General features: G+C 34.9%; 1 protein-coding gene across 10 annotated transcripts in view; it reads left to right on the plus strand.

The window, feature by feature from the left end:
* The window catches only part of AHCTF1 (AT-hook containing transcription factor 1), an 80,846-nt gene that overhangs the window by 35,534 nt on the left and 18,934 nt on the right, over nucleotides 1–26,378 (plus strand). For 8 of the 10 annotated variants that reach the window (XR_016392166.1, XM_089907614.1, XM_089907620.1 and 5 more), the window contains 16 exons: nucleotides 2,661–2,751; nucleotides 3,827–3,916; nucleotides 6,275–6,415; nucleotides 7,092–7,196; nucleotides 8,070–8,163; nucleotides 9,592–9,715; nucleotides 9,851–9,907; nucleotides 10,724–10,870; nucleotides 11,434–11,621; nucleotides 19,834–19,978; nucleotides 20,059–20,190; nucleotides 20,881–21,031; nucleotides 21,481–21,631; nucleotides 21,962–22,069; nucleotides 24,229–24,421; nucleotides 26,013–26,216. Coding sequence is in view for 9 of the 10 variants with exons in the window: in XM_089907614.1 (XP_089763740.1) it covers nucleotides 2,661–2,751; nucleotides 3,827–3,916; nucleotides 6,275–6,415; nucleotides 7,092–7,196; nucleotides 8,070–8,163; nucleotides 9,592–9,715; nucleotides 9,851–9,907; nucleotides 10,724–10,870; nucleotides 11,434–11,621; nucleotides 19,834–19,978; nucleotides 20,059–20,190; nucleotides 20,881–21,031; nucleotides 21,481–21,631; nucleotides 21,962–22,069; nucleotides 24,229–24,421; nucleotides 26,013–26,216 (2,121 nt within the window). In the remaining variant the exon portion in view is untranslated. The remainder of the gene's footprint in view (nucleotides 1–2,660; nucleotides 2,752–3,826; nucleotides 3,917–6,274; nucleotides 6,416–7,091; nucleotides 7,197–8,069; nucleotides 8,164–9,591; nucleotides 9,716–9,850; nucleotides 9,908–10,723; nucleotides 10,871–11,433; nucleotides 11,622–19,833; nucleotides 19,979–20,058; nucleotides 20,191–20,880; nucleotides 21,032–21,480; nucleotides 21,632–21,961; nucleotides 22,070–24,228; nucleotides 24,422–26,012; nucleotides 26,217–26,378) is intronic. The other 2 variants (XM_089907631.1, XM_089907609.1) reach the window with 2 other exon arrangements.

Consider the following 26,378-nt stretch of genomic DNA (forward strand, 5'->3'; position numbering starts at 1 on the left):
TTGAGCTGAATTGGTTAGTGATGCGTACACAGAGGTAAAACAAAAAGAAAAGCAAGAAAGTGATTCCTAGGGCTTCCCTGGTGGCTCAGTGGTTAAGAATCCACCTGCCAGTGCAGGGCACACGGGTTTGAGCCCTGGTCTGGGAAGATGCCACTGAGCACTGAGCAACTAAGCCTGTGTGCCACAACTACTGAGGCTGCGCTCTAGAGCCCGAGTGCCACAACTGCTGAAGCCCACCCGCCTAGAGCCCATGCTCTGCAACAAGAGAATCCACCGTGATGAGAGGCCCGTGCACCGCAATGAAGAGTAGCCCCCGCTCGCGCAACTAGAGAATGCCCGCGCGCAGCAACGAAGACCCAGCGCAGCCAAAAAAAAAAAAAAGCGATTGCTACAAAAGGCTGGAGAGTGGTTACCATGGGGGATGGGAGGAGTGAGTGGGATTTGCTTTTGATCAGGTAGGAGGAGACAGGGCTTCTGGGAAGTATTCTCAATCTAGACTTGGGCCATAGTTTCATCAGTGTCCACTTGGTAATTATTTGTTAGTTGTATGTATGGTATATGGACTTTTTGATATGTATACTTTCCTGTATCTCTTTATCCCTCCATATACATGAAAAGGATGATATATATGTAATTTCATATATTGTTGTCAGGATTTGTTCTTCTGTTGATTACATATTTGTAGGTTTTTACCTTTTTTCTTATTGGGTTGTCTTTATAGAAATTCTTTGTTAAAATATGTAGGTATTTATCCTGTCGTAAATCTTACAGATATTTCCCCCGTCATTTGCTCTTCACTGTTTTATGGTATCTCTTACCACATTCAAAATAATATTTTTAGAGTCAAGTGCATTTTATAGCTCTGGCTTAAAAAAATTTTCCTAGCACCTAAATGTTTCTTTAACATTTAAGGCTGTAATTCATTTTTGTGTGTCACATAAGGTAAAGGTACATTTTTATTTTTGCCAGATGATTAGTCCAGCTGTGCTATATCATTTGTGGAACAGGACCCATAATAACCTTTTGTCATGCTACTGAAATACCACCTTTATCTGATATTATATGTCCATATCTACTGGCTTCTATTTCCAGGTTTTTATCTTGTTTCATAAATCTAGTTGCCTATTTCTATACCATTTTAATATACTGCTTTGATATTTGGTAATGCAGTCTCTTTTTAATCTATAATTTTTGAAAGTTCATAGGCAGTTCTTTTTTATTAATTATAAGATGGTTTTATCCAGTGCTCCTGTTGGAAATCTTTTGGGAATTTTATTATATCCACATGTTAATTTGAGGGAGAATTGGCATCTTTATCATCATCTAGGTATAAATGGTATATCTTTCCAATTATTTAGGGTTTGTTTTACATCTATCAGTAAGAGTTTATGATTATTTTCTAGTGGGTTTCTTTCTGTTTTTATCCCTAAGTGTTTTGTAGTATTTTTATGAGTAGACCGTTTTCCCTATATTCATTTCTAGATGGAGTTGATTTTTGTATATTCATTTGGTATCTACTTAACTAAATTAGAATATCTTAGATTTTCAAGGTATGCAACCAGCAGCAAATATAGGCTTTCCGCGCCCCCCCCATTTTTGTTTATTACTTTATTTTCTCATGGCATTTGGTAGAACCTCTACAAACCATAGAAAAATAATTGTACTAGCAGTCATCCTTGTTTTGTCCCTTATTTTAATGTAAATTGTTCTGGTGAATCTCCATTTAGAATCATGCTATTTTTAGTTTTGGAGAATTTTTATCATATTGTAGCTCCCTCTTCCTGTTTAACTTATCTATTTATTCATATGATTCCTTTTTTAAAAAGTCTTTGCTGCTGTAGCGAATGAAATTCATAGATTCCTAAACGAGATATATAATGCTTTTTTAAAAAATAGTGTTGAGATTTAATTCATATACCATTCAGTTCACTGGTTTTTAGTATATTTATGGAGTTGTACAACTATCACAACATTAAATTTTAGAGCATTTTTATCACCTTCCCCCAAACCCCATACCCATTAGCAGTCACTTCCTTTTCCTCCCTTCTCTCTCCTAGCCTTTGATAACTACTAATCTACTCTCTGTCTATAGATTTACTTGTACTAGACATTTCATACAAATGGAATCAAATAATATATGGCCTTTTGTGACTGACTTTGACTTGGCACAGTGTTTTTCAAGGTTCATTCATGTTGGAGCATGTATCAGTACTTCATCCCATTTTCTGGCTGTGTGATATTCCACTGTATGATATACTACATTTTATTTATCCGTTCTTCAGTTGAAGGGCATTTTGTTTATTCTCATTTTTGGCTGTTGTGAATAATGCTGCTTCATGTACACTTTTTGTGTGGACATGTGTTTTTATATCTCTTGCGTGTGTACCTAGGTGTGGAATTGCTGGGTCATTTGGTAACTCTCTGTTTAAGATTTTGAGGAACTACCAGACCAAACTGGCTGTCCCATTTTACATTCCCACCAGCAGTGTATGAGGATTTTCTGCACCATCACCAATGCTTCTTACCTTGTGTATAGCCATCCTAGTGAATCATAATGATTTTTAATCCTTTAAAAATTTGTGTTCTGAACTAGAACTTGCTGCCTGTCTCTGATCACATATCCTTTCTTTTCTTCCTTTTTTTTTTAACACATCGTTTAGGAAGAACAGTTAGAAGCTATATTGTCAGCAGCAATCCAGACAAGTTCTCTGGGACTTTTGACTGGATGTATCAAAAGGTGGATAACAGAAGGTAAGATTATGATTTTTAACAATTAAAAACTACTTTCGTATTTTTAAAACTATCAATTCACTGTTTTGCGGGGGGTTAAGTTAAACTTTATTTTGAGATAATTGTAGGTTCATGTGCAGTTGTAAGACATTTACAGTGTACCCTTACCCCCATGAATGATAAGATCTGGCAAGTCTCTAATATTATATCACACCCAGGACCTCTCTTGTTGCCCTTTCATAGCCATGCCTACTGCCCCCGGCCGCCACCCCATTCCTAATGCCTGGCACCCATTCATTTATTGTCTATTTCTGTAATTCTGTCATTTCAAAAATGTTCATGGCTGGAATCCTACAGTACGTAACCTTTTAGGATTGGCTCTTTTTCACTCAAAAGTTTTCTGGGGATTCATTCAAGTTGTGTGTATTACTCTCTTTATAAACACACACTTCACACACACACATTGTTTTTGTTCTGACCATTTGAGAATAAGTTGAAGGCATCATGCTTCTTTACTGAAATACTTCGATATATTCCTTCTAAGAACAAGGATATTCACTTAAAAAAACACTTTTTAGTTATAAAAATCAAGAAAGCTAATATTGATGCATGCTGTTGTCTAATCTGTAGACCTTATTGGAATCTCACTAATTGTCCTAATGTCCTTTGTAACATTTTTAGGGAGGGGGAATTCAGAATCCAATCCAGAATATTTTGTATTTAGTTTTCAGGTCTTTTTAACTCTCTCTTAATCTTGTATAATTCTTAAGCCATTGTCTTTGAAGAAAGTTACATTTTTAAAGAATATGGGCAGTATTATTTTGTAGCCTGCCTATCAGTTTGTGTTTGTTGATCTTTCCTCATGATTAGATTCACATTTTACAGTTTTGCAGCAGTGTTATGTAAATTGATGTGCTCCCTGAAGTGATACCCTGAAGGTACATGTTACCAGTTTGTCTCCATTAATGTTGATGTTAAGGGCGCTCACTTGGTTAGGGTGGTTTCTGTCAGGTTTCTCCACTGAAAAGTTTCCAATTTTTTTTTTTTTGTAATTAATAATCATTCTCTATTTTTCCCTTTCATATTTACAAATAAGAACAACCAAATTCTGCTGCTAATTTGCGCTTTGTTCTTGAATGGACATGGAATAAAGCGGTTCTCACAAAAGAGGAATTTGACAGACTATGTAAGTAGTATATTAAAAAACTAATCTTGGGTTATGTTTTGAGTATATAGCAATAATAATTTTTAATCATTTTGAAGTTGCAAACTCTTTAAAGAAGTCCCAGAAGGAAACTTATTTCTTTTTACATTAGCGTGACAGGGTTTTTCAACAGATCGTTTATTTTTTTTTGTTTATTTTTTAAATGAGCATGTATTAGCTTTAATAAAACAGTAAAAATATCCCACATTGAAAAATGTCAACTTCATATTACTTATTCATATAATCCTTTGCAATCATCATGGATAATTTGAGATGGACTCTCCTTAAATTCAGCAGATCATTTAAATTGGCAGCATGTTAGGTATGTCCACAATAGCAAGTTTCAGAATTATAGCTTAATTATCTTTTGATCATAGGCATTTAATTTATAAAATATGCTAATGATGGAGTAAAGAGAATATGCCAGTTAACTTCTGAGCTTTATTCATTTTCCATTTAAAATATTTATGAAGCTAAATAGCAGGGCAAAAACTCAATCACCTGTCTTCTACTAACAGATGTCATTAGTCATTATCTAGTCTTGTTTATTAGTGAATTGTACACTTTGAGTTTTCCTGTATTCTGTGAATATTAGCCCATTATGCCCAACTAGTGCAAAAATAATGTTAAAGGTAATATATGATTGCCCTGTACATGAAAGTAAAATTTAAGTTTATTTAGAAGTATATATGTATTTGTTATTAGTATTATTATGTCATGATGAATTAACAAATCGGACTTATTTAAAAAGTTATTCCTAGTAGAGGATTTTTAAACCAACAAAATTTGATAGGAGTACATGGGGTTCTGTATAGTATTTTTAGGGTGTACTTAAATGAAATTGTAAACATGAAATAAGTAATTTTAAATATTTCAGTAATCATTGTACATTTGAAGTGTGGAACACCTGATAATTCAGAATCAGGGTGAAAAAAACATTTTTTTGAGAGGAAAATGTTTTCAGGGCTGATTATGTAAGTTATGTAAAAAAAATTCAACTTGGGAATTCCCTGGTGGTCCAGTGGTTAGGACTCAGTGCTTTCACTGTGGGGGCCTGAGTTTGATCCCTGGTCAGGGAACTAAGATCCCCCAAGCCATGTGGCTTGGCCAAAAATAAATTCGACTCAGTTCATAAATTGTATGCTTTTATTTTGCTTTGAGCATAATGTGGTGTTTCAGGGTTGAACTTGGTAGCTTAACCATTATTATTACTGCTTTGAGTTTTATTACTGCTTATTATTTTTTTTAACTAAGAATAATTAAAATACAAAGCATAATAGTTTTTTAAATGTATTAGAAGTAAAGCAAATGATTTGAGGAAGTATTCAGAATTAAGGTATTTGTTTTCTGGTCAAATCACACATAATTATTAATGTAATTAAATCTTATCTAAAACAATGTAACCAATAGCTGCTAAAATAGCTTCTCCCAAAAGTGCATTTGTAAACTAAACGTTGAGTTTGAAATGAGAGGACAACCGAGTCTACAGTGCATTCATTGTAGAAAGCATGCAATTATATTGTAATAGGTCTCTATCTGAGTCTTAATTTCATTGTCTCACTTTTGAAGACTGGCGGTGAAAGAAAGAGTTCTTATCAAATAATAATCACAAAACAACATAGTAAAATGCCTGATATAAAAGATTTATTTGAAGGAGAAGCATTTAATGGATATAACTGATTTCTAGTGAATCTGAAGTTGAATCTATATCACTTTCCTCTGTGCTCACCTATTGCTTACCTCATTCTACATTTTTATTTTATTATTATTATTTTTTTTAATTATTATTATTTTTTGGCTGCAGTGGGTCTTCGTCGTTGCGCACGGGCCTTCTCTAGTTGTGGCGAGTGGGGGCTACTCTTCCTTGCAGTGCGCGGGCTTCTCGTTGCAGTGGCTTCTCTCGTGGAGCACGGGCTCTAGGCGTGTGGACTTCAGTAGTTGTGGCTTGTGGGCTTCAGTAGTTGTGGCTTGCGGGCTTCAGTAGTTGTGGCTTGCGGGCTTTACAGCGCAGGCTCAGTTGTGGCACATGGGCTTAGTTGCTCCGTGGCATGGGGGATCTTCCCGGACCAGGGCTCGAACCCTGTCCCCTGCATTGGCAGGCGGATTCTTAACCACTGCGCCACCAGGGAAGTCTCATTCTACATTTTTAAAAAATAAAAATTTGTATTTGTATCTGCCTTTCTAGATTCCTTGAGGGTATTTGTCATTTGAGGCTTGTCTTTGTAGATCTCATATAGAATAATTCTCTGGTTAATAGGAATTTGATATGTTTTGCATTTGTGACTTTAGTTAATTCAGATGTACTGTGTCAAAACTAATCTCACATTTTATCCTTGAAAGGTGTGCCATTATTTGATGGTTCGTGTCGTTTCATCGATCCACAAACTATACAGTCTCTCCAGCAGTGCCATTTACTTCTTAGCAACCTTAATATAGTCTTAAGCTGTTTTGCAGCTGAGGCCCAAGAGATCACCGAGAGAGGTGTGCTATTTGTCTTATATAAATGAGTGTTTCATTGACTTTTACTTCTTGACTTCGAGAAAGAATACATTTCCTATGTATTAGATGGATTACTGGGCAAACAGGTTATTATTTCTCAAATGCTGGGATTTTTTTTTTTTTTTTTTTTTTTTTTAATGAAAAGCTACAGAATGTTATTAGATGTGCCATGAGCTGATGATTAAATAAGGTTGGGAAATTTGGGGATTAAGGATTGTTAAGATAGTGTACTAATGGTAGAATTTCAGATTTTTTAATTATATGTAAGTTTTTATTCATAGAGTTCGGTCATTGTAATTTTTCTCCTCTGTTTTGCCATTTAAACAAAATAGCCAGTTTCGTCTAAAGGCCTGGTTTGAACAACCTGTATAATGATACTGTACTAGTTTGTTTTAATGTAAAAATCTGACTACTGAAATTAGATAAATGGAAGTATAGCTAATATAGAAGCATACGTACCTAAAGTGTCTATTTTAGTCAATGAGTTAGTTTAGCATTTTGGAGATTATTTGTTCAAGCTAAGTTTGTTTAAAAATACATACATATTGCTTAAAATCACCAAGTAATTAATTACTTTTTTTGAAAACTATTGAGTGCCTTGATTTTTCATTTGTGGTTGATAAATTGAAAGCTAACAACAGATTTTAACTCTTTGCAGGTCTTATGGATTTAAGCAATAAGTATATGGTTACCCAGCTCATCTGTCAATATGCACAAGTGGTTCTTTGGTTCTCTCATTCTGGGCTTTTACCAGAGGGCTTAGGTAAAATATTTACCTAATCTATAAATATTAACATTGGAACATTCTTAAATCTTTATAATTTTGTTGTTCTGTTGCAGGATTCCTTTCTTATACCACTTCACTTATGTTTTCTTGTATTCTTCTTTTCTTACATTCTTCCCTACTTTGTACCTTCAGTGCTTCATCCCATGCCTGATACACATGTGTTCCATACATGTTTATTGGGTTAAAAGGAAAGAATATTTGCTGAAACATGGCTTCTGAAGATGGGTTCAATGATATCACCGGCTATAATTTAGATCCATAGAACTATGAATTTTATAATCTAATTTGTCCATCTTTTTCTCTTAAGGGTTCTTTTAATATGGTTATTAACCAGTATTATTAGCCATCAGTTAAATACCCTCTTTATCTAATAACTCATCTAATACCAAGAATTAGAGAATTTGACTTACTATATTTGTTTAGAACAAAAGTATCCAACTTCTCGCATTTCCAGGATACACGGACTTAGAAGTGCTTCTGCCACTGTGCATACTTACTGTTGATCTTATTCTTTCATAATTCTCTTAGAGTTTTACTTGAACAGATAGTGAACTTGCTTGCTTTTAAATTATCATTTGTGCCTAAGGGAGTAAAATCATTTTCTAGAATAGCTTTTCCATGGTTTTAAGCCAGCTTCCTTTTGTTACAAGACTTTTATGGGACACTCAGTTTTCTCATTTGTGCATCTATTAATAAAGGTGTGCAGTGTTCTTTTATTACCTTAAGAAGCCTGCAAATTGAACAACATTACAAAATTATAGTAAAAGATCATTGTATGTAACTTTAAGTATTTGGGGGATATTTTGGAAATATTACTAGCTTTTCTTCTAACTCTTAAAAAACATCTAGATGATGCTGTGCAGTTGTCAAGGTTATGCTACAACTACCCTGTAATTCAGAACTACTACACCAGTCGTCGACAGAAGTGTGAGCGTTCATCAAGGTATAGTACATCCAGAACCTTCAAAAACTATTTTAGAAGTTACTTGTGTAAGAAGTTAAAGCTTTCTCAGAACAGAATTCATCATGTTATAAAACGATTAAATGGGTGGAATTCTCAGTAAAGTATATGAATTTGTCACCAGCATTACTATTTTACTTGTAATGTTTGCCTTGACCTAATGGTTACACCTTTATTTTAGAACTTGAGAATAGCTATTTATTATATCCTAAATAAAACTATTTACCACATGATTGATTTACTGGAGGAGATTCTATAATTTAAGCATGTATTTTTCCTGAGAATTCTTACACAGAAAAAGACTAGAAGCAACTGTTTATTAAAGCATAAAATATATATCACGTTAGTTATTTTACATTATTTTTCCATTACCATTTGCATTTCAGCACTTCAACCACTTTTTTCTTTATTTCCTTTATTTCTCTTTTCTTTAAATACATACTCCCCCCTTCCCTTTAAATACACATGTAGTTGGTTCCTTTGAAATAAATATATAGAAGTAATAGAAGAAAAAAGAGTAGTGTTTAGAGCCTTGGCTCTACCTTGGGATTATAAATAGCCTTCTTCTACAGGTTGGAATGACAGAATTGTAGAGCAGCTTAGAACCTTTAGAGCAGTGTTTCACAAACCTTGGTTCTGGGTTTGTTGTGTCAGACTCACTTGGAAATCTGTATAAGGCTGCGCATGGCAAGTTGGGAGATCCAGTACTTTAGAGTAACTGATCTACGATCGTGAGCATTGGCTTGGGAAAATTTCTAGATCTGTTATTTCCAAAGTGTATGTCCTTGAGCCGGTTGGCTAAGCTTTCTAATCATATTTGTCACATAAATTATAAAGTTAACATAAAGATGAAATAAAATATTATATGCAAGGTACCTCTTACAGTGCCTTACTCCGAAGAAAATTTCATTCAATAATTAGTAACTGCTCCTGCTGTTATTAATCTTAGATGAGGAAACAGACAAGGTCCATATCTGCTTACCCCCTTGTAGGTGCTCAGTAATATATATTATCAGGGAATTAATGAGGTTAAAAGACTAGTCCAAGTGATGAAACTGAAAATATTGACATTGAACTACAGTATTATTTTCTTTATACTGAGCTGCCATGCTCTTTGGTAATCTCAAGATGGTAAAAAGTAAGCCTCAGGCATTTTGCTAGCTAGACCACATTCTTCCCTGGAATCTGACCTTCACTGACTGACTTGCTGATGACCAAACTTGAAGCTTCTTCAGGGTTTATCTGACTAACTTTCCTTGATATCTGGATTTCTCCTGATGGGATCCTGTCCTCGAATCTCTTCTGCCTTTGATAGTTGAGATCATTACTTTTAAGAGTTTGGTGCTTTTTGTTTTGATAATAATAATTTAACACTAATGCTAAATATCCTTAATGTTGCCCTTATTGCAGAGGGAAGTGGAACCCTGATTGCTTGATGATTGATGGAATGGTTTCTCAGTTAGGAGATCGAGTAGAGAAGTTGTGGAAACGGGATGAAGGAGGCACAGGAAAATATCCTCCTACTAGTCTACATGTAGGTTTGCAATAACATGATATCATTTTTTAGTCTCCAAAGTTGGGCGGGGTTTTTCCTACCTGGCACGGGCTTGGGAAAGCAAGGAGCATAGATGAACGAATATATACAATGCACTAAATTTTTTTTTAATAGGCATTACTTGACATATACCTACTAGACAACGTTACCGAAGCAAGCAAGCATTCTGTTGTATCCTTTAAAATTTTATCAAATAATTCATGTATTACCAAAATCATTCAGTGTCAGACTAGTGGGAACCTTATGCATCTCATCCAATCTCAATTTCACATTTGGATTTGTCTTAAAGGAAAGATTCTTAATCCAGGACCTGTTGGTTGGGTTCAGATGGTCTATGGTTAACCTTGAATCTATGCAAAATTTTGTTTTAAGTTTATTTTCCTAGGGATAGGGTTCATGGCTTTTATCAGACTCTCAGATGTGTCCAGGACACTCCCAAAGTTAAGGGACATCTGCTCTAAAACATTGCTAGCAAGTGGTCATTCTCTGAGGTTAATTCATGTGCTGAATATGAATGCATTATAAGTTAGCTTAAATTACTTAGGCATTGTGTTTGAGCCTTGTGGTCTCTTAAATAAGATTTTTGTACTAATGTCAGTTTCTTAGTCAAAATGTGTAGTTTTATTAATAATTTATAAAATAAGTGATGTGTTTGCTTAAAGGCTGCCAGGTTTTGCTGGATAACTGGAATTTAGTCTATAGCTTTCTTAAATTTGCTAAGCTACTAACTTCATGAAGAAAGTATGCTTTAGATCATCTCCTTTGTGGTGGTACTTGCTATTGAGAATGAATGAAGTCGGTTGTGGGATTGGCTGTACCCATGTTTAATAAAACTATACTTCTGTAGCTGGACATCCATAATGGCTTTCTGAACACTTAAAGAAGTGTCTTAAGCCTTTTCTCTGATATCTTCTGTTGCTACCTATTGCAAATATATACGTAGGAGTTTTTCTTTTTGTTTATTGTCCTTAATCCTCTTTTTTAAAGACTATTTATTTGCTACTTGATATTATGTATTCCTTTCCAAACAAAACGGATACTTCCATTGAATCATTTCCCACTGCCTTTGCCATTTCTTGGGGCCAGGTTAAACTTATTCAAGGGTTTTGGCTGATAGATCATAATGACTATGAGGTAAGTCTGTAGTTCACTTATAATGTAAGCTTTTGTAAATTATTAGAATTTTAGAAAAAATACGTAACTGGATTTAAATTTGATATTAAAGATGTGACACCTACTTCCAGAGGTAATTTAAGGATTCAATTTAATCAGTACCTTCACCAAGCACCATCTTAGGCAGTACAAAGATAAAATAGTTTAGAACCCCAGGTTCCTTACTGTCTAAGGAAGGAAGGAAACAAATAAATAATTACTAATAGTGCAAATATAGTGATTGATATGTTAGAGATATGGTTGGTGTGTTGGGTGAACTAGAGAAGGCAGAATTTGGCATTGATGTATGAAACTGGTGATGGAAAGATTCTATATACTAGCTTAAAAAGGTCTCAAAAGTATGAGGCTTTTGATAAGGCTTTTATTTAAAATAAAACAATATCATAGATTAAAGTAGATATTTTCAGATGTATTTAAATTGGTTTTATCTTGGTTTATGTAGGTTTAGTATGTTGCCTTTTTTTTTTTTTTCTAAAAGCAAAGCATTATATTTGTATTTACCAATTTTTATGTCATTTTTGCAGAGTGGTTTGGATCTTCTGTTTCACCCAGCTACTGTAAAACCTGTGTCATGGCAACATTCAAAGATTATTGAAGCCTTCATGGGTCAGGGTGAGCACAGACAAGCCCTCAGATATATTCAAGCAATGAAGCCAACAGTGTCCAGTGGTAGTGATGTTATCCTTCACCTCACTGTTTTGCTCTTTAATAGGTAAGTACCTATTTTGAAAGTACAGTCAAACTCTTGTTCATGTGTTAATAAAGTGGAATTGATGAAATAGACAGTAGCAATGTATATTTTGATTTGGTTGCATTACACAGTATTCTTATGTTATTCATCTTTTCATCATTAAGAAAAATGTAAAGCACCTTTTATCTAAAATAAGACGAAGAAAAGAAGTACCTTGAGTAAAAGGGGAAATCAAACTGAGGTTTAAAAATTGTATTTGTTTCTACCTGGCAATATTGACAGTCTCCTGTGTGGACAGTTTAAGTTTGATTATGCTGAAAAGCAGCCAGAAATATGTTGAGTTGATAAATTATGCTCTTTGAGGGTATATTCCAGTGATGGTACTCTGATATTTTTGTTAGTCTTGGTTGCTTGGGTGTTGCAATTCTTTGATTTTTCTTGTTGCATTATAGCAATACACTGTTGCTATAATAATTATATTTATCATGTATATAATAACTGACAAGTTAAGTGGCATGATTGGAAATATAGTAATCTGGTTTTGGGGTTTTCCTAATACCTAGTTAATTGGGAAACTCGTTTGGGGCTGAAATTTCTTAGATTGTAACTGTTTTTTTCAACTTGTATTTTTTTTTTCAATCTTACTGGTTGGGTCATTTTTTGTATTTTTAAAAATTGGTCACTTTACTCATCCCAAATTGTCATTTATGAACCATACAGCACTTCAGTGTCAGCACTCTGAAAGTTGTTTTCTTTGTTCTCTTTGGTTAAGCAGGATGTATTTCTGAGGAGAGAGGGTTGAATCTTTCCCTTTCAGACAGATTTGCAGTTTAATAATAGACTCGTTAGACATATTGAAACTTACAGTGTCCTCAGAAGTAATGAACTAAAAAGTACTTGTTGAAATAATTTTGGTTAGCAGAAGTATTTGACTAAGCCGAATAAATTAAGAATGAATATAAGAACAAAAATTTAAAGAAGCTAAAGGAGATAAATGTTTAATAAATGGGTTAAGAGTTCTAGTACTTGGTAGGCAAGTAGCATGTACATTTTTTTCAGTTGCATGTAAGCTTCTCACTCTTAAGTGACTTTAAAGAGGTGGTACTTGCACACTAATGCTTTTACATCAGAAAAGCAGATGTTGGAACATTGAGGGACAAAAACTTTGAAAGGTTGGTGGTTTTTCCTCTTTTTCATTCCGTTGTCCTTTGATTCATCCAGAGTATGTTTCTCTGTTTTGCTAGATTCTCATTTCCTCTCCCTTAGCCATAGCAAACATTATGTAATAATGTTTATAATAATACAGACTTTATATAGTGTAATTTCAAAACCTTATTTCTCAAGTACAATAAAGCCTCAGTTATCTAGTCCCCAGAACACTAGCATTATTAAGTGTCCTTTACAGTAAGTGCAGGAGTGAAAACAAAGGACCACTCAAAATGCCATTTGTGAGATAGCATGTTTTCAGATTCAGTAAATGTTTAAGATAATTACTGGTTCTATAACTGGAGAATGACTCGAATGTTAGAGAGGCAGAAGACAACTGTTAGGATAAGTAACAGTGGGGGTTTTTTTGTTTTTGTTTTTAAATTGAGGTATAGTTGATATACAATATTATATTAGTTTCAAGTGTACAACATAATGGTTTGAATTTGTATGTATTATAAAATGATCACCACAATAGGTCTAGTTAATATCTGTCACCATATATATAGAATTTTTTTTCTTGTGATGAGAACTTTAAAGATTTACTTTTAAATATGCAACTTTTAAATATGCAATACAGTATTATTTACCGTGACTTATTTATTTTATAACTGGAAGTTTGTACCTTTTGACACTTCATCCATTTCACCCACTCCCCACCCCCCTCCTCTGGTAACCACAAATCTGATCTTTTTTCATGAGTTTTTGATAGATTCCACATTGAAGTGAGGTTATATGGTATTTGTCTTTCTCTGTCTGACTTAGCATAATACCCTCAAGATCCATCTGTGTTGTCCAAATGGCAAGATTTCATCCTTTTTTGTTGTTTTTATTGAAAGTAAGAAAACAATGTAGGAAGAGGCTGCTTTAGTTTTTGAACTGATACTTGTGCAGAAAGGCAGCCATGTTTCATTGCTCAGGAGGTCATGCAGCTACATACATATTCTGCCCTCCACTTTTATTAGAAAGAAGTAAATGACAAGAAAACAAGCTGATTTTTAGGGACTAATTCAAGAAAGCAAAGTTCTGAGGTATGTCCCACGTTTAGCACATAATCACCTAATTTCCCCAAATGCCTACATCTCTAATCCAACAGAATGATTAACCACAGTGTGCTTAAACATGGAAAAAAGCTAAGCTTGGGAAGTTTGAACTAAAAGCAAGTCAGGCTACACAGCGGTCTCGCTAACATCCATATGCCATGATTGCATAGCAATAGTTAAAATAGCTGAAAAAATTTTGATACTTCAACTGTCAGAATACTAACCCTCTCCCCAAACTCACCACATGCTAGATAAGTGAGGTGTTGTTTGGTTTTCCAGCTATTGTTTGAATTTATATTAATGATGATATTATTTATTAATCTATATCTTTAAAAAAATAACGATACTGTAATAGCTGCTGATGGTAGCAAAGATGTTAAGAGCACAATCTTTGGACGCAAATAGATCTGAATTTATACCTGAATTCTGCTACATTCTAAAATATGATCAAAAGCAGTTAAATTATCCTTTCCAAGCCCAGGTTTCCTCATGGGTTAATAATGACCAGCTTGCAACATTTCGAGGGTTAAATTTTGCAAGCACTATTATAGTTGCAGGTAGTAAGTCATTAGTAAATGGTGGTAGATTGAATTTTTTTAAAGTTAACCGTCATTGCCATCATTTATTTAACTTTCCAGCCTGACTCCTGACTCTAGCCTCTACCACTTCTTTTTTTTTTTTTTTTTGCGGTACGCGGGCCTCTCACTGTTGTTGCCTCTCCCGTTGCGGAGCACAGGCTCCGGACGCACAGGCTCAGCGGCCATGGCTCATGGGCCCAGCCGCTCCGCAGCACGTGGGATCCTCCCAGACCGGGGCACGAACCCGCGTCCCCTGCATCGGCAGGCGGACTCTCAACCGCTGCACCACCAGGGAAACCCTACCACTTCTTTATTAAGATCATCTTTCTTTAAAACCATTATGATGGTAGCTTTCCAGTTGTATGAGCTTTATTTATAGACATACCATCACAATTATGGCTTGGCAAATAGGTTTACCTGCAAAGTAATCATGATGCACAGTACACGATAGCCTCAAAGTAACAGGTTTAGATTTTCAGCTGTTAACATTGAGTATTCAGTCTTAGTAACATAAAAGTACAGTAGAGCTGGAAAACCTTTTTGTATAGGTGCAATCATTGTCTTTATTCTTTTCTTCCCACTTCCTGTGGGTTTTATTCTGCTGTGCTTTTTTTTTTAATTTTTTTAAAATTTATTTTTATTTTTGGCTGCATTGGGTCTTTGTTGCTGCGTACGAGCTTTTCTCTAGTTCCAGCAAGCGAGGGCTACTGTTCGTTGTGGTGCACAGGCTTCTCATTGTGGTGGCTTCTCTTGTTGTGGAGCATGGGCTCTAGGAGTGTAGGCTTCAGTAGTTGTGGCTCACAGGCTCTAGAGCGCAGGCTCAGTAGTTGTGGCGCACGGGCTTAGTTGCTCCGCGGCATGTGGGATCTTCCTGGACCAGGGCTCGAACCCGTGTCCCCCGCGTTGGCAGGCGGATTCCTAACCACTGCACCACCAGGGAAGTGCTTTTTTTTTTTTTGCGGTACGCAGGCCTCTCACTGTTGTGGCCTCTCCCGTTGCGGAGCACAGGCTCCGGATGCGCAGGCTCAGTGGCCATGGCTCACGGGCCCAGCCGCTCCGCGGCATGTGGGATCTTTCCGGACTGGGGCACGAACCTGTGTCCCCTGCATTGGCAGGCGGACTCCCAACCACTGTGCCACCAGGGAGGCCCAGAGAAGTGCTTTTTAACTCAAGTTGTGCTTTTTAACTCAAGTTGGATGATTTCTCATTCTCAACCCTTTATCTTTACTAATATAAAAACATAAATCTGAATGTTCTGTCTATTGCTGTGGCATCATCCCACAATTTTAATTATCTTTCTAAGTATTTTTAAATTTTCATTATGATTTTTTTCTCTTCCTATCAGGTATTTAAAAGTTTCACTTTACAAATGTGGGTTTAAAAATTATCTTATTCTTTTCTATCTTAATTGCATCGTGACTACATAATGTGATCAATGTGGTACCCATCCTCTAAAATTTATTAAGACTTGTATTCACAAGTAGTCAATGTGTTGCTCATTTATTAGGTGAGATGTCAAGTGTATTTGTCTAAAAGATCAAGTTTGTTCATTGTGTGGTTTTAATCCTTGTATGTCCTTAATGATGTGTACGTGTGTGTGTGTGTGTGTGTATGTGTGTGGTCTGCTTAATTATTAAGAAAGGTTTGCGGGAGTTCCCTGATGGTTCACTGGTTAAGACTCTGCACTTCCACTTCAGCGGGGCGTGGGTTTGATCCCTGGTTGGGGAAGTAAGATCCTGCATGCCGTGCGATGCAGCGATAGATAGATAGATAGGTAGATAGATAGATAGATAGATAGCAAGTTGCCTACTCTAATGAAGGATGTGTTCATTCCTCATAATACTGCTAACTTTTTGTATGTCGAATATTAGATACATAAGAGTTTTTTAAAATGACTTTAACCTTTTATTATTATAGAGTAACCTTCATCATGAGTAATTGTTAATGTAGCTATACCAGTATTCTGTTATTTATGATATATCTTTTCCAAATATTTTAACTTTTACACTAATCACTGGAAACCAGTAGTTGCTTGTTTACCTCTCTGGAATTTGTTTTTTCATTGTGATCTCCATGATGCATTTCAAAAGATTGTTTATATTCAATCTAGCATTTTTAGAGCTTGTCACAGGAGTGTTTTTCAGGCTCTCTTCTTGCTGTATCGCCAAGAACCCCCATACATTTCTTATTGAAATAACTTTTACTATCAACATGCTAGTTTAGCCTTTCATCAGTTGAAGTGATTTTCTTACTGCTTTTCCTGGCATCATGCCTTTCTGCCATAGGAAGCAGGAGAGAGCGGGAATTTGAAACTTAACTTATTTTAAAATTTATGCACGTGTTGGCCCAAAATGGAGCATCAGTTTCTTGTAGTTGGAGGTAACTGTGTCTTCTCCTGCTAGGGGAGAAACTGGGAAAAAACATTATCATTTGTCTTTTGCTTTCAGGTATGCTCACTGTTACTAGATTAATATTTGATCAGTCATAAATAAATTAATCTTACTCCTACTAGTATGTCTGCTCAACTGGGGGTAGATATGGTACTTTAAAGTGGAAAACTTAAAATATATATCCATGGGCTGGGGGAAGAGGGGCAAGAATATGGCTCTTTCTGTTTTTGAATAGTAAGATAAATACATGCTTCTTTCTAAAGGTACAAAAGGATACACAGTGAATTCCCAGCCTCCTAAGCTTCCTCCCACTACCCACACAATGTTAATTTCTAGTGTATCCTTCCTAAGCCGTTTTGGACCTACTAAGCAAATGTGTATATATGTCATTTTCACCCCCTCTCCCTTTTTAAAAAAATACAAACAGCATACTGTACATCATTCTGCAATATACTTTTAAAGCTAGTTTGGAATTCATTTCATAATAGTACATAAAGAGTGGATGTACCAGTATTTTTTTAACTGGCTTCCCTTAGTGAACATTTAGGTGGTTTTAATGTTTTACCGTTTTAAACACTGCTGTGTGTGAGTAACCACCCATTTTACACAAGTGCAAATTTATTTTGTAAGGTAAAATCCTGGAAGTGGAATTACTGGGTAAAAGGATATTTGCAACTGTAATTTTGATAATGGCATGTTGCCTTCCATGAATGTCATGCCAGTTTAACCCCCCTAATAATAATTAATCATATTAATATTACCATTTTCACCCATCAGTTTTATCCATCTGATAGGTGAAAATGGTAATATTAATATGATCTCACTATAATAATTGAACACATCTTTTCATAAAGAGCTATTTTATGAAGTCAGAATGACCAGTACTTTTATGACTTTTGTGTCTTTTCCACTTCAATATTATTATTTAATCCTCTCACTGCTTCTATTACCATTCTATGTTTTTTGTTTTATCATTTAAATTTTTGATACATCTGAAATTTATTTTGGTGTAAGCATTTTGTAAGACGATTCCAGAATACACAAAAAGTAGAATAGTGCAATGACTATTCCATACACCCATCCTAAATCAAATTCAACAGATACCAAGATTTTATTATACCCACTTCATCTATTTCTTTATATTAAAATTAATGGTGAGGTGTTCATTCATCCTCATTAGCTATTTTTCTTTCTACAGAAATGGTGTGCTCATTTTAACATTCCCAGATTTTTGATTTAGGAAAAAAATTAGTCCTCTTAGATACTCAGGTTATAACAACTACACTGTCATGCCTGTCCTGGTAGAAGAAGACGTGGAAGGCAATTTCAGATGCAGATTTTTAGGGAATACACCACAAATGTTTTACTTATTTGGGTCGTTAGGCTTTATAAGTTCTGTGGAATACGTTAAAATATTCTAATCCCCAAACAGTAAAATTAACAGGGCCCTGAACTGCCAGCAGTGGGATTTGCTTCCCCAGGAAACTTTGTGTCTAGTGGGAGTCTGGGACAGTGCTGCCAAAATTTCCTCAGATGCATTTTCATTATGAATACTAATTGCTGTAACTTTGTTCACACATTCTGTGTTTCTTACGAGGGTCAGTTATTTATTTATAAGTCCTTCTTTCAGTTTTTGTTTTTATTTCAATAAAAACTATAGCTAAAGCTTTTTAATTAAGATGCCTATTAAAATCAAAATTATTCACTTAAAATTAGGAATGATGATTGTTTTTTTTAGGAAATTATTCCTATCTGCTTGCCATTTTTTATTCTACCCCTGCTTCTGACTTGACAGTTATCAGCCCTTCCAAAAATTCTACCTGTCAAGATTAATCATTGTTAATCTCAGTGTATATTTTTCAAGACATTTTGTTATCTAAATAAATACATAAACATTTATAGGCTTTGTTTATTGATTAATTTTTAGAAATTATAGTTATTCATGCTGTTTTTTTGTTTGTTTTTTGCGGTACGCGGGCCTCTCACTGTAGCAGCCTCTCCCGTTGCGGAGCACAGGCTCCGGACGCGCAGGCTCAGCGGCCATGGCTCACGGGCCCAGCCGCTCCGCGGCATGTGGGATCTTCCCAGACCGCGGCACGAACCCATGTCCCCTGCATCGGCAGGCGGACTCTCAACCACTGCGCCACCAGCGAAGCCCCTTCATGCTGTTTTAAGCTTATTTCTGCTTAACAATATATCATGAGAAACACTGCTTCATTTAACACTTTATTGCCCACAGAAGGATGTTTCAGCAGCCCCACATGTTATCTAAAACTGTCTAATTTGACCCAAGTTCTCCAGTCAGATCTTGCTGTAGATCAGCCAAAATCGTCTGTTACTAAGCTAAGTCCTTTATTTTCCCCTCAATACAATATGCTGTTTCTGTCTGTAGGTCTTTGCTCATTTTCTTTTCCACTCTTCTCATGCTGAGTGTCACCTCCTTAAGAACCTCGCTTTAATCTTTCAGTACTGTGCAGACCACATTAGTTTTTTGTCTTCTTGAACTCTTGGGTACAGACGGTCCCTGACTTAAAATGGTTTGACTTGCAATTTTTCAACTTTAAAATGGTGCAAAGCAATATGCTTGTATGAAGTAGAAACCATACTTCGAATTTTGATCTTTTCCTGAGCTAATGATATGCGGTGTGATTCTCTCTAATGATGCTGAGCAGTGACAGCAAGCTGCAGCTCCCAGTCAGCCACGTGATCACGAGGGTAAATAATTCATATGCTTAAAACCATTCTCTACCCATAGAACAATTCTGTTTTTTACTTTCAGTGCAGTATTCAATAAGTTACATGAAATATTCAACATTTTATTATAATATAAAGTCTTTAGAGATGCCTTATCTTCTGGTTGACAACTTCATTGTGCAGTGATTAGTATTCTATAAAATTTTAAAGTACTTTTAAATCACATGTACAAAGTATCTTTGGGATTCTTCAGGTGGATTACTTGTTTTGAAGATTTTAAATAGCTTTTCTAAAACTAAACTTTGATAAATATTGATTTCAGGTGCATGGTTGAAGCCTGGAGTTTACTGCGACAGCATTCTAATAGGTTGGATATAGAGGAGTTGCTCAAGCACACATATGAAGTCTGTCAGGAAATGGGCTTAATGGAGGATTTACTGAAGCTGCCATTCACAGACACTGAACAGGTAATGACTTATCAGTATAAACTTATATCCAGAAACTCAGGATAAGTTAGTGGCTTACAAATCTATTTTGTTCTTTCTAGGAGTGTTTGGTGAGATTTTTACAGTCCAGTGCCAGTGTTCAGAATCATGAATTCCTTTTAGTTCACCATTTGCAGCGTGCCAATTATATTCCTGCCTTGAAGCTGAACCAAACTCTGAAGATAAAGCTTATGGTACAGTTAAACTTGTTTTATTATGGGGGACAAGAGAATAGGGAAAACAGGTGACTTTATTATATGAGAGCTTGTAGTTCGGTAGCCGCTGAGCATTGTATAATCTTGAGTTTAGGAAATCCTCTTCTTGGCTTCTGTAGCAGAATTGAGAAACAGGGTATTGTTACTTATCTAATTCTTTCATATATGCAATTTCTGTTTAGATATCTGCCCACAGTCTTGCCAGACTTACTGCTTCACTCGGAAAACAAGAGGAATTGGTAGAGGATAGCAGTAGGAAATAAATAGTGCAACAAGTATGGACTGTAGGGGTTGGGCTAATTGTTCATTTGCTCTGTGTGAACAAATGAGCACACTCTCTGAACCTTGGTTTCGTCAGTTGCAAAATGACAGTATCTCTGTGTGAGGATGCGCAGAGGTGTGTGTGAACATGTTGCTTAGTAAATGATAACGATTGCTTTTATTGTGAATAATCAAGGCTGGGAAGGGAGAGGCTTAGAATTTAGTGACAGGTAGGGACTGATGAAGCAATTAGGTGTGTGTATGAGGTCCTTGGTTTGGAAGAATGGATATGTAGGAAGGAGGAAGATATTCTTGCGTATTCATAATTAATGTTAAATGGTAAATATATAAACATAGCACTAACATTTTTGAAGATTAAATTTTTACCAGTTATGATATGTTCAACAGAATGATCGTGATCCTCGTTTGCGAGAGAGATCAGTGGCTCGAAATTCTATATTAGACCAATATGGGAAAATTCTTCCTAGAGTCCAGCGAAAATTAGCCACTGAGCGAGCTAAGCCTTACCATCTGTCAGCATCATCAGTTCTTCGAGAAGGTAGGATATCATTGAAAAATGTCATAAAGTATTGGGCTAGAAAAGATATTGAGTGATTGATTATCTTCTGAAACCATCGTTATCTTCTATTTAGCTCAATGTTGCTTTGATCCCTCACAGTGGTACTTTTTTTTTTTTTACTGGCTACTCTACCCCAAGAACTCAAAAGCTTTCTTGGAACTTTTTACAGTTTATTTAATACAAAATGACAGAACTCTTTTTATTTCATTTGAAGACTCCTGTCTAACTTGTAGAAAACATGTAGAATAATTACTTTACCATCTCCTAAAAGCCCAAATTGTTAAATTTCTGCATAGATGTTACTAAACCAAATATAACTCTAACTGCTCTTATGTTGTGTTTCGTTTTCTCCAATCACTCTTTCATATTAATCTATTAAAATTCTGGTGTTAGAGATGAAATTAAATCCTACCTTTTTCATTTTACAGTTTCTAGGCCAAGACCATTATCAGCAGTTCCAAAGCAAGCTGTAACAGGGACTGTGTTAACAAGATCTACTTTCATCAGTAATGTGTTATCTAAAATTGGAGAGGTCTGGGCAAGTAATGAACCTAAAAATAGCATCTCTGTCTACAATAGGTATGTTTTTCTTACACCTTTTATAGTCATGCTACTTGTTAATCTTTCCTGGATATCAGCTGCATTCATAAACAGTCCAGCCTTAGAGCTTATTAATGTATATAAAAAGGAAAACTCTTTTTTATGTTGTCTACTTTTCTTGCAAGAAGAATGTTCTTTGTCTTGAAATTTAAAACCAAATTATGTTCATTATTTGTAAATAAGCAGAAATGCACTAAGGAAGAAAATGAAAGCCCCCTTCTCCCATCTGATCTCACCTTCTTATAGCATTTGTAATTTAATCCTCCTCATGATACATAATCAAAAGTTAAATTTTTATTTTCTTTGTAGTCCTAAAATGGAGGAACCATCTCCTATAGTATATTCCCTCCCAGATCCAGAGCTGCCTGAGGCATTTGTTGGAACACCAATTTCAAAAGCATCACAAAAAATTTCTAGGTAAGAATTTATTAAATCACTTTTAAAAGACAAGGCTAGATAAGAATTACACTGTGATATAAAATTTGTCTTTCTCTATCTGACTTACTTTACTTAGTATGGTATTCTCTAGGTCCATCCATGTTGCTGCAAATGACAACATTTCATTCTTTTTTTATGACTAATTCCATTATATATATATACCACATTTTCTTAAACCAGTTGTCTGTTGATTGGCACTTGGGTTGTTTCCATGTCTTGGCTATTGTAAATAGTCCTGCTATGAACATTGGGGCGCATGTACCTTTTCGAATTAGAATTTTCTTCATTTCTGGATATATGCCTAGGAATGGGACTGCTGGGTCATATGGTAACTCTATTTTTAGTTTTTTAAGGAACCTCCATACTGTTCTCCATAGTGGCTGCACCAATTTACATTCCCAGCAACAGTGTAGGAGGGTTCATATTTCTCCACACCCTCTCCAGCATTTATTATTTGTAGACTTTTTGATGATAGCCGTTCTGACCAGTGTGAGGTGATACAGTTAATAATTACACTGTAATTTTTAAATTGTCTTTAAAATTTTTATAAATATTGTTTTAAATTCTTGAATGAGTTTTTAATGCTTGCTGTAAATGAATAATTTGGACAGTATTATAGTAATTTTAAGAAGTTTTGCATCAGTTGATTGCTTAGAATTTTTGCTTAATGATTTCAGACTGCCTAGAGAAAAGAAGCAAACTTTGTTTTATTAAAATCATGAGCAAAATAAACTTTAATCTCATTGTTGATTGACCCATGAATAAAGCTTATTTTTATAAATCCCAACTAATCTTGGTTGGCTTCTTAAAGCTTGTTCCTGTGTAACAGAGCCTACTAAAATGTCTTAAGTGGCTTCAGATGCAATAATATTTTATTTCTTAACCTGTGGTATTAGAAAAGTAAATAGTTAAATTGAAATTTTGCATCCAACATGAAATTGTGATTGTGTTTATTTTATTTAAGAACACTGAAGAGTTGAGAAGTGTTCATAATCATCAATAGCAGAGAACAAACAAGTGTCTCAATGTAATGATTCTTTCTCTTTAATAACATGACCATAATTGTTGGAAATTTTTGATTGTTTACATTTTATCAATGGCAGAATGACATAATTTTATGGGAATAAAGTTATCTGAATCTATGATACTAAGAATAAAGTACTCAGAATAAGTTAATAACTTAAAAGCAATTGGGGCCAAAGCTGTTTGTAGTGTGCATAATGGATATATTTTCAAATCGTGAAAGGATTTTCCCTTTCTTGGATTAGATTTTATTAGATTGAGGTTCTTTTCCTTTAATTACCCTCAGGAGATGGCAAGAAGATTGCTTCAAATGGATGTCATTATCACTGGCATTCTGTTTTCCTACCAGTAGTTTTGATATTTTTCCCACAAGTCACTTTTTCTCAGTTCCTTTGTATCTTAATAGATCTGGGGTTCAAGAAAGGAGCGATAATAAAAGTATTAAGGCTCTCTCTCGTATCATTTGATATGATAGAAATATCCAGGACACTATAGAAAGCCATTTAGTAGAATCCTGGGATTCTCTTTTGCCACTAACCTCATTAATTTGAGAAAATGAACTTTTTTTTTTGGTTGGTAAGTCTAGTCTTTATTGTGATCAGAACCATAAAGGTAAATAAACCAGTATTCATTAGGTACCTCACGTGGGTGAAAGGAATTTTTATGTTGTGAAAGTGAATTGTAGCAAATGGATTGCTAGGGAAACGTAGCAAATGGATTGCTAGGGAAACATTGCCTTGTTTTCTTGAGTATTTAAATCATTAACAGTTCATCTTCCTTTGAAAATAATGCCTGGCACATCGTAGGGGCTCAGTAAATATTGGTAAAAGGGAGGGAGGAGGACTAGAACTCCTTGTCAGGGTTGCGGGGGGATGACCAAATTGTTATCTAGAATTCATAATTCTCTTTTTTGCTCCTGAATTAATTTTGATTTCTGGAACTAAGGGTGGCATTACAGTAATATACTTGTCTGAATTTATATTTTCATATGGTTATATTTACCAGTGAATATAGAAGTCTGCGTAATTAAATGGGATACTAATTCTTTTGTTCCTTCAGTATAACTCAAGCATGTTACCAGGATTTTTCTATTTATATATATGCTGTGATTACAGACTGCTGGATTTGGTTGTTCATCCTGTCCCCCAGCCTTCTCAGTGTTTGGGATTTATTCAGCAAAGCCCCACAAGATCTCCTTTGTCCCTGGCGTCCACCTCATTGCCAGTAAATTCACAATCAAAAGGATCACGTCACAATTCTTCCAGGGCTTCAGAATTACATTTACTTGAAACTCCTCTTGTAGTTAAGGTAAGTATTAACATGTCTAGCATTCCTAGTGAAGCTAGGAAGTTCTTACTTTTCAAGTAGCAGAGAGAAATAAGCTGTTTATAATTGATATCTTTGGGTAATAAGGGGCTTTAAGCCTTTATTTTCCTTTTTTCTTTTCTGTGGATATGTTTCCACAATGCTTACTGTATTTTTATATTTTCAGAAACAGACTTTATTAAATTTACCCTTTGTGGTTAACGGGCACTATGCTCAAGGTTAACAGTTACATTGCTCTGAAAGTAATGCAAGCCTCTGTGGTTATTATAAATAGGCCTTTTTCCTTTGAAAAATGCTTTCATATTCTTGGATTTGCTTTTTTTTTTTAATTCAGTTTCTGATAGCATTTTGCCATTATTTCTTTCCTTTATCAAATGCTTTTTAGTTCTTAATATTTTTAGAAAAATTTATTTTAAAATTCTGGCTTCAATAAAATTATAAACTGTTACTCTTTCCTACTATCAGTAGGGAATTGCTTTTTCCTTCACCCACTCTGATAAATTATTAGCTGAGAAACCACAAAACTAAACTTGTGATGACTGGTAGCAGTGGACTTTTACCCTCCCGTTGTCAAAATGTTTTCACATATGTTATCCACAAGCTTGTTGTCCAGTGCTCTGGATTCAGTCCCAGAAGCTTTCTTTTTTTTGTTGTTGTTTTTTCTTAATTGTTTCTGGATATCCAGCATTTAAAGTGAAGCCAGGGAATTCTTATTTTTCAGGTTGGATAAAAGATACTTTAATAAATGCTAGACCTAAAATAGTTATTAAAAGAAGTTGAAAAGAAGCTTGCTAAGATTATTAAGTTCCTGACATTTAATATCCAGTATAGTAATACTTTTTTTCTTCTATAGAAAAACATTCACATTTTATTCTCTAGGGCTAAGTTCAAATGAAATTAAATGAGGGAATAATTTTGTACTTGCTACCAAAATGAATCTAGGAAAAAAATCGGTATAATCTTGTAACAGATCTAATGGAATTTAATAATGTAACAGGATCCAATAATCTGTTTACTAGTCCTTTAGAGGAGAGGTTAAGTGAAGGAATTATCAGTATTTCTGCTAACTAGTTCCTATGCTAATTATTTGTATTCATTATAGTAAACCAGTCAGAATTCTTATAAGTAATTCAGTTACTATTGGAGTCGTGATGGAATTATATTTTTTCTAAAACATTCTTAAAGTTAGTCTAATTTAGATTAGCTTGCTATAATTAAACTAGGTTCTGTTCATCACACACTATCATCTCTTTCACCTAACTAAAGTTTTCTAAGCAATAGTTAAATAATTTATCTTATCTCAGCACTTTATTAAGTTGAACTTAAACCTGGGAATAACCAAGGTCTTTAGAATGATTATGGATGCAGCTTTATGGTTTATTTTTATAGCCTTATATATAGAAAGCCCTGAGTAGAATTTTGTATTTCCAGTAATGTGTAATACAACTTTTTATTGATATTTTTATTGGAGATGAGAATATAGCCACCATTGTGACTCGCTTGGCCCTGTCTGTCCTTGTGTAGGTGCCTTTTACAAACACTAATGGTGAATTCCATTTGCTCTTTGTCATAGAAAGCTAAGACTTTGGCTATGTCAGTTACTTCCCCTGGATTTGCCGAGTTCACTCCTCAATCCATCCTAAGGTCTGGTCTTCGAACAACACCTTTAGCGTCTCCCTCTTTGTCACCTGGAAGGTCTCTTACTCCTCCTTTACGACTTAAAGAAACTAGAATTTCGTTCATGGAAGAAGGCATAACCACAAAATGGACTGCTGGAGTAAGTTTGATAATAGTTGGAACAAAAGGATTTAATAAGATTATATTAGCTCTTATAAGTAAAAAGTTAGATAAATTGATTTATATAATATCACTATAGATTTTTATATACAGTCTTGCAGGTAGTCATAAAATCAGAAGACATTAGTTCAGAAGGCAACTT

Source organism: Delphinapterus leucas, chromosome 1 (assembly GCF_059928025.1).
Source record: "Delphinapterus leucas isolate spDelLeu-1000000601 "Yukka" chromosome 1, BTC_Dleu_Yukka2, whole genome shotgun sequence".
Taxonomy (NCBI): Eukaryota; Metazoa; Chordata; class Mammalia; order Artiodactyla; family Monodontidae; genus Delphinapterus; species Delphinapterus leucas.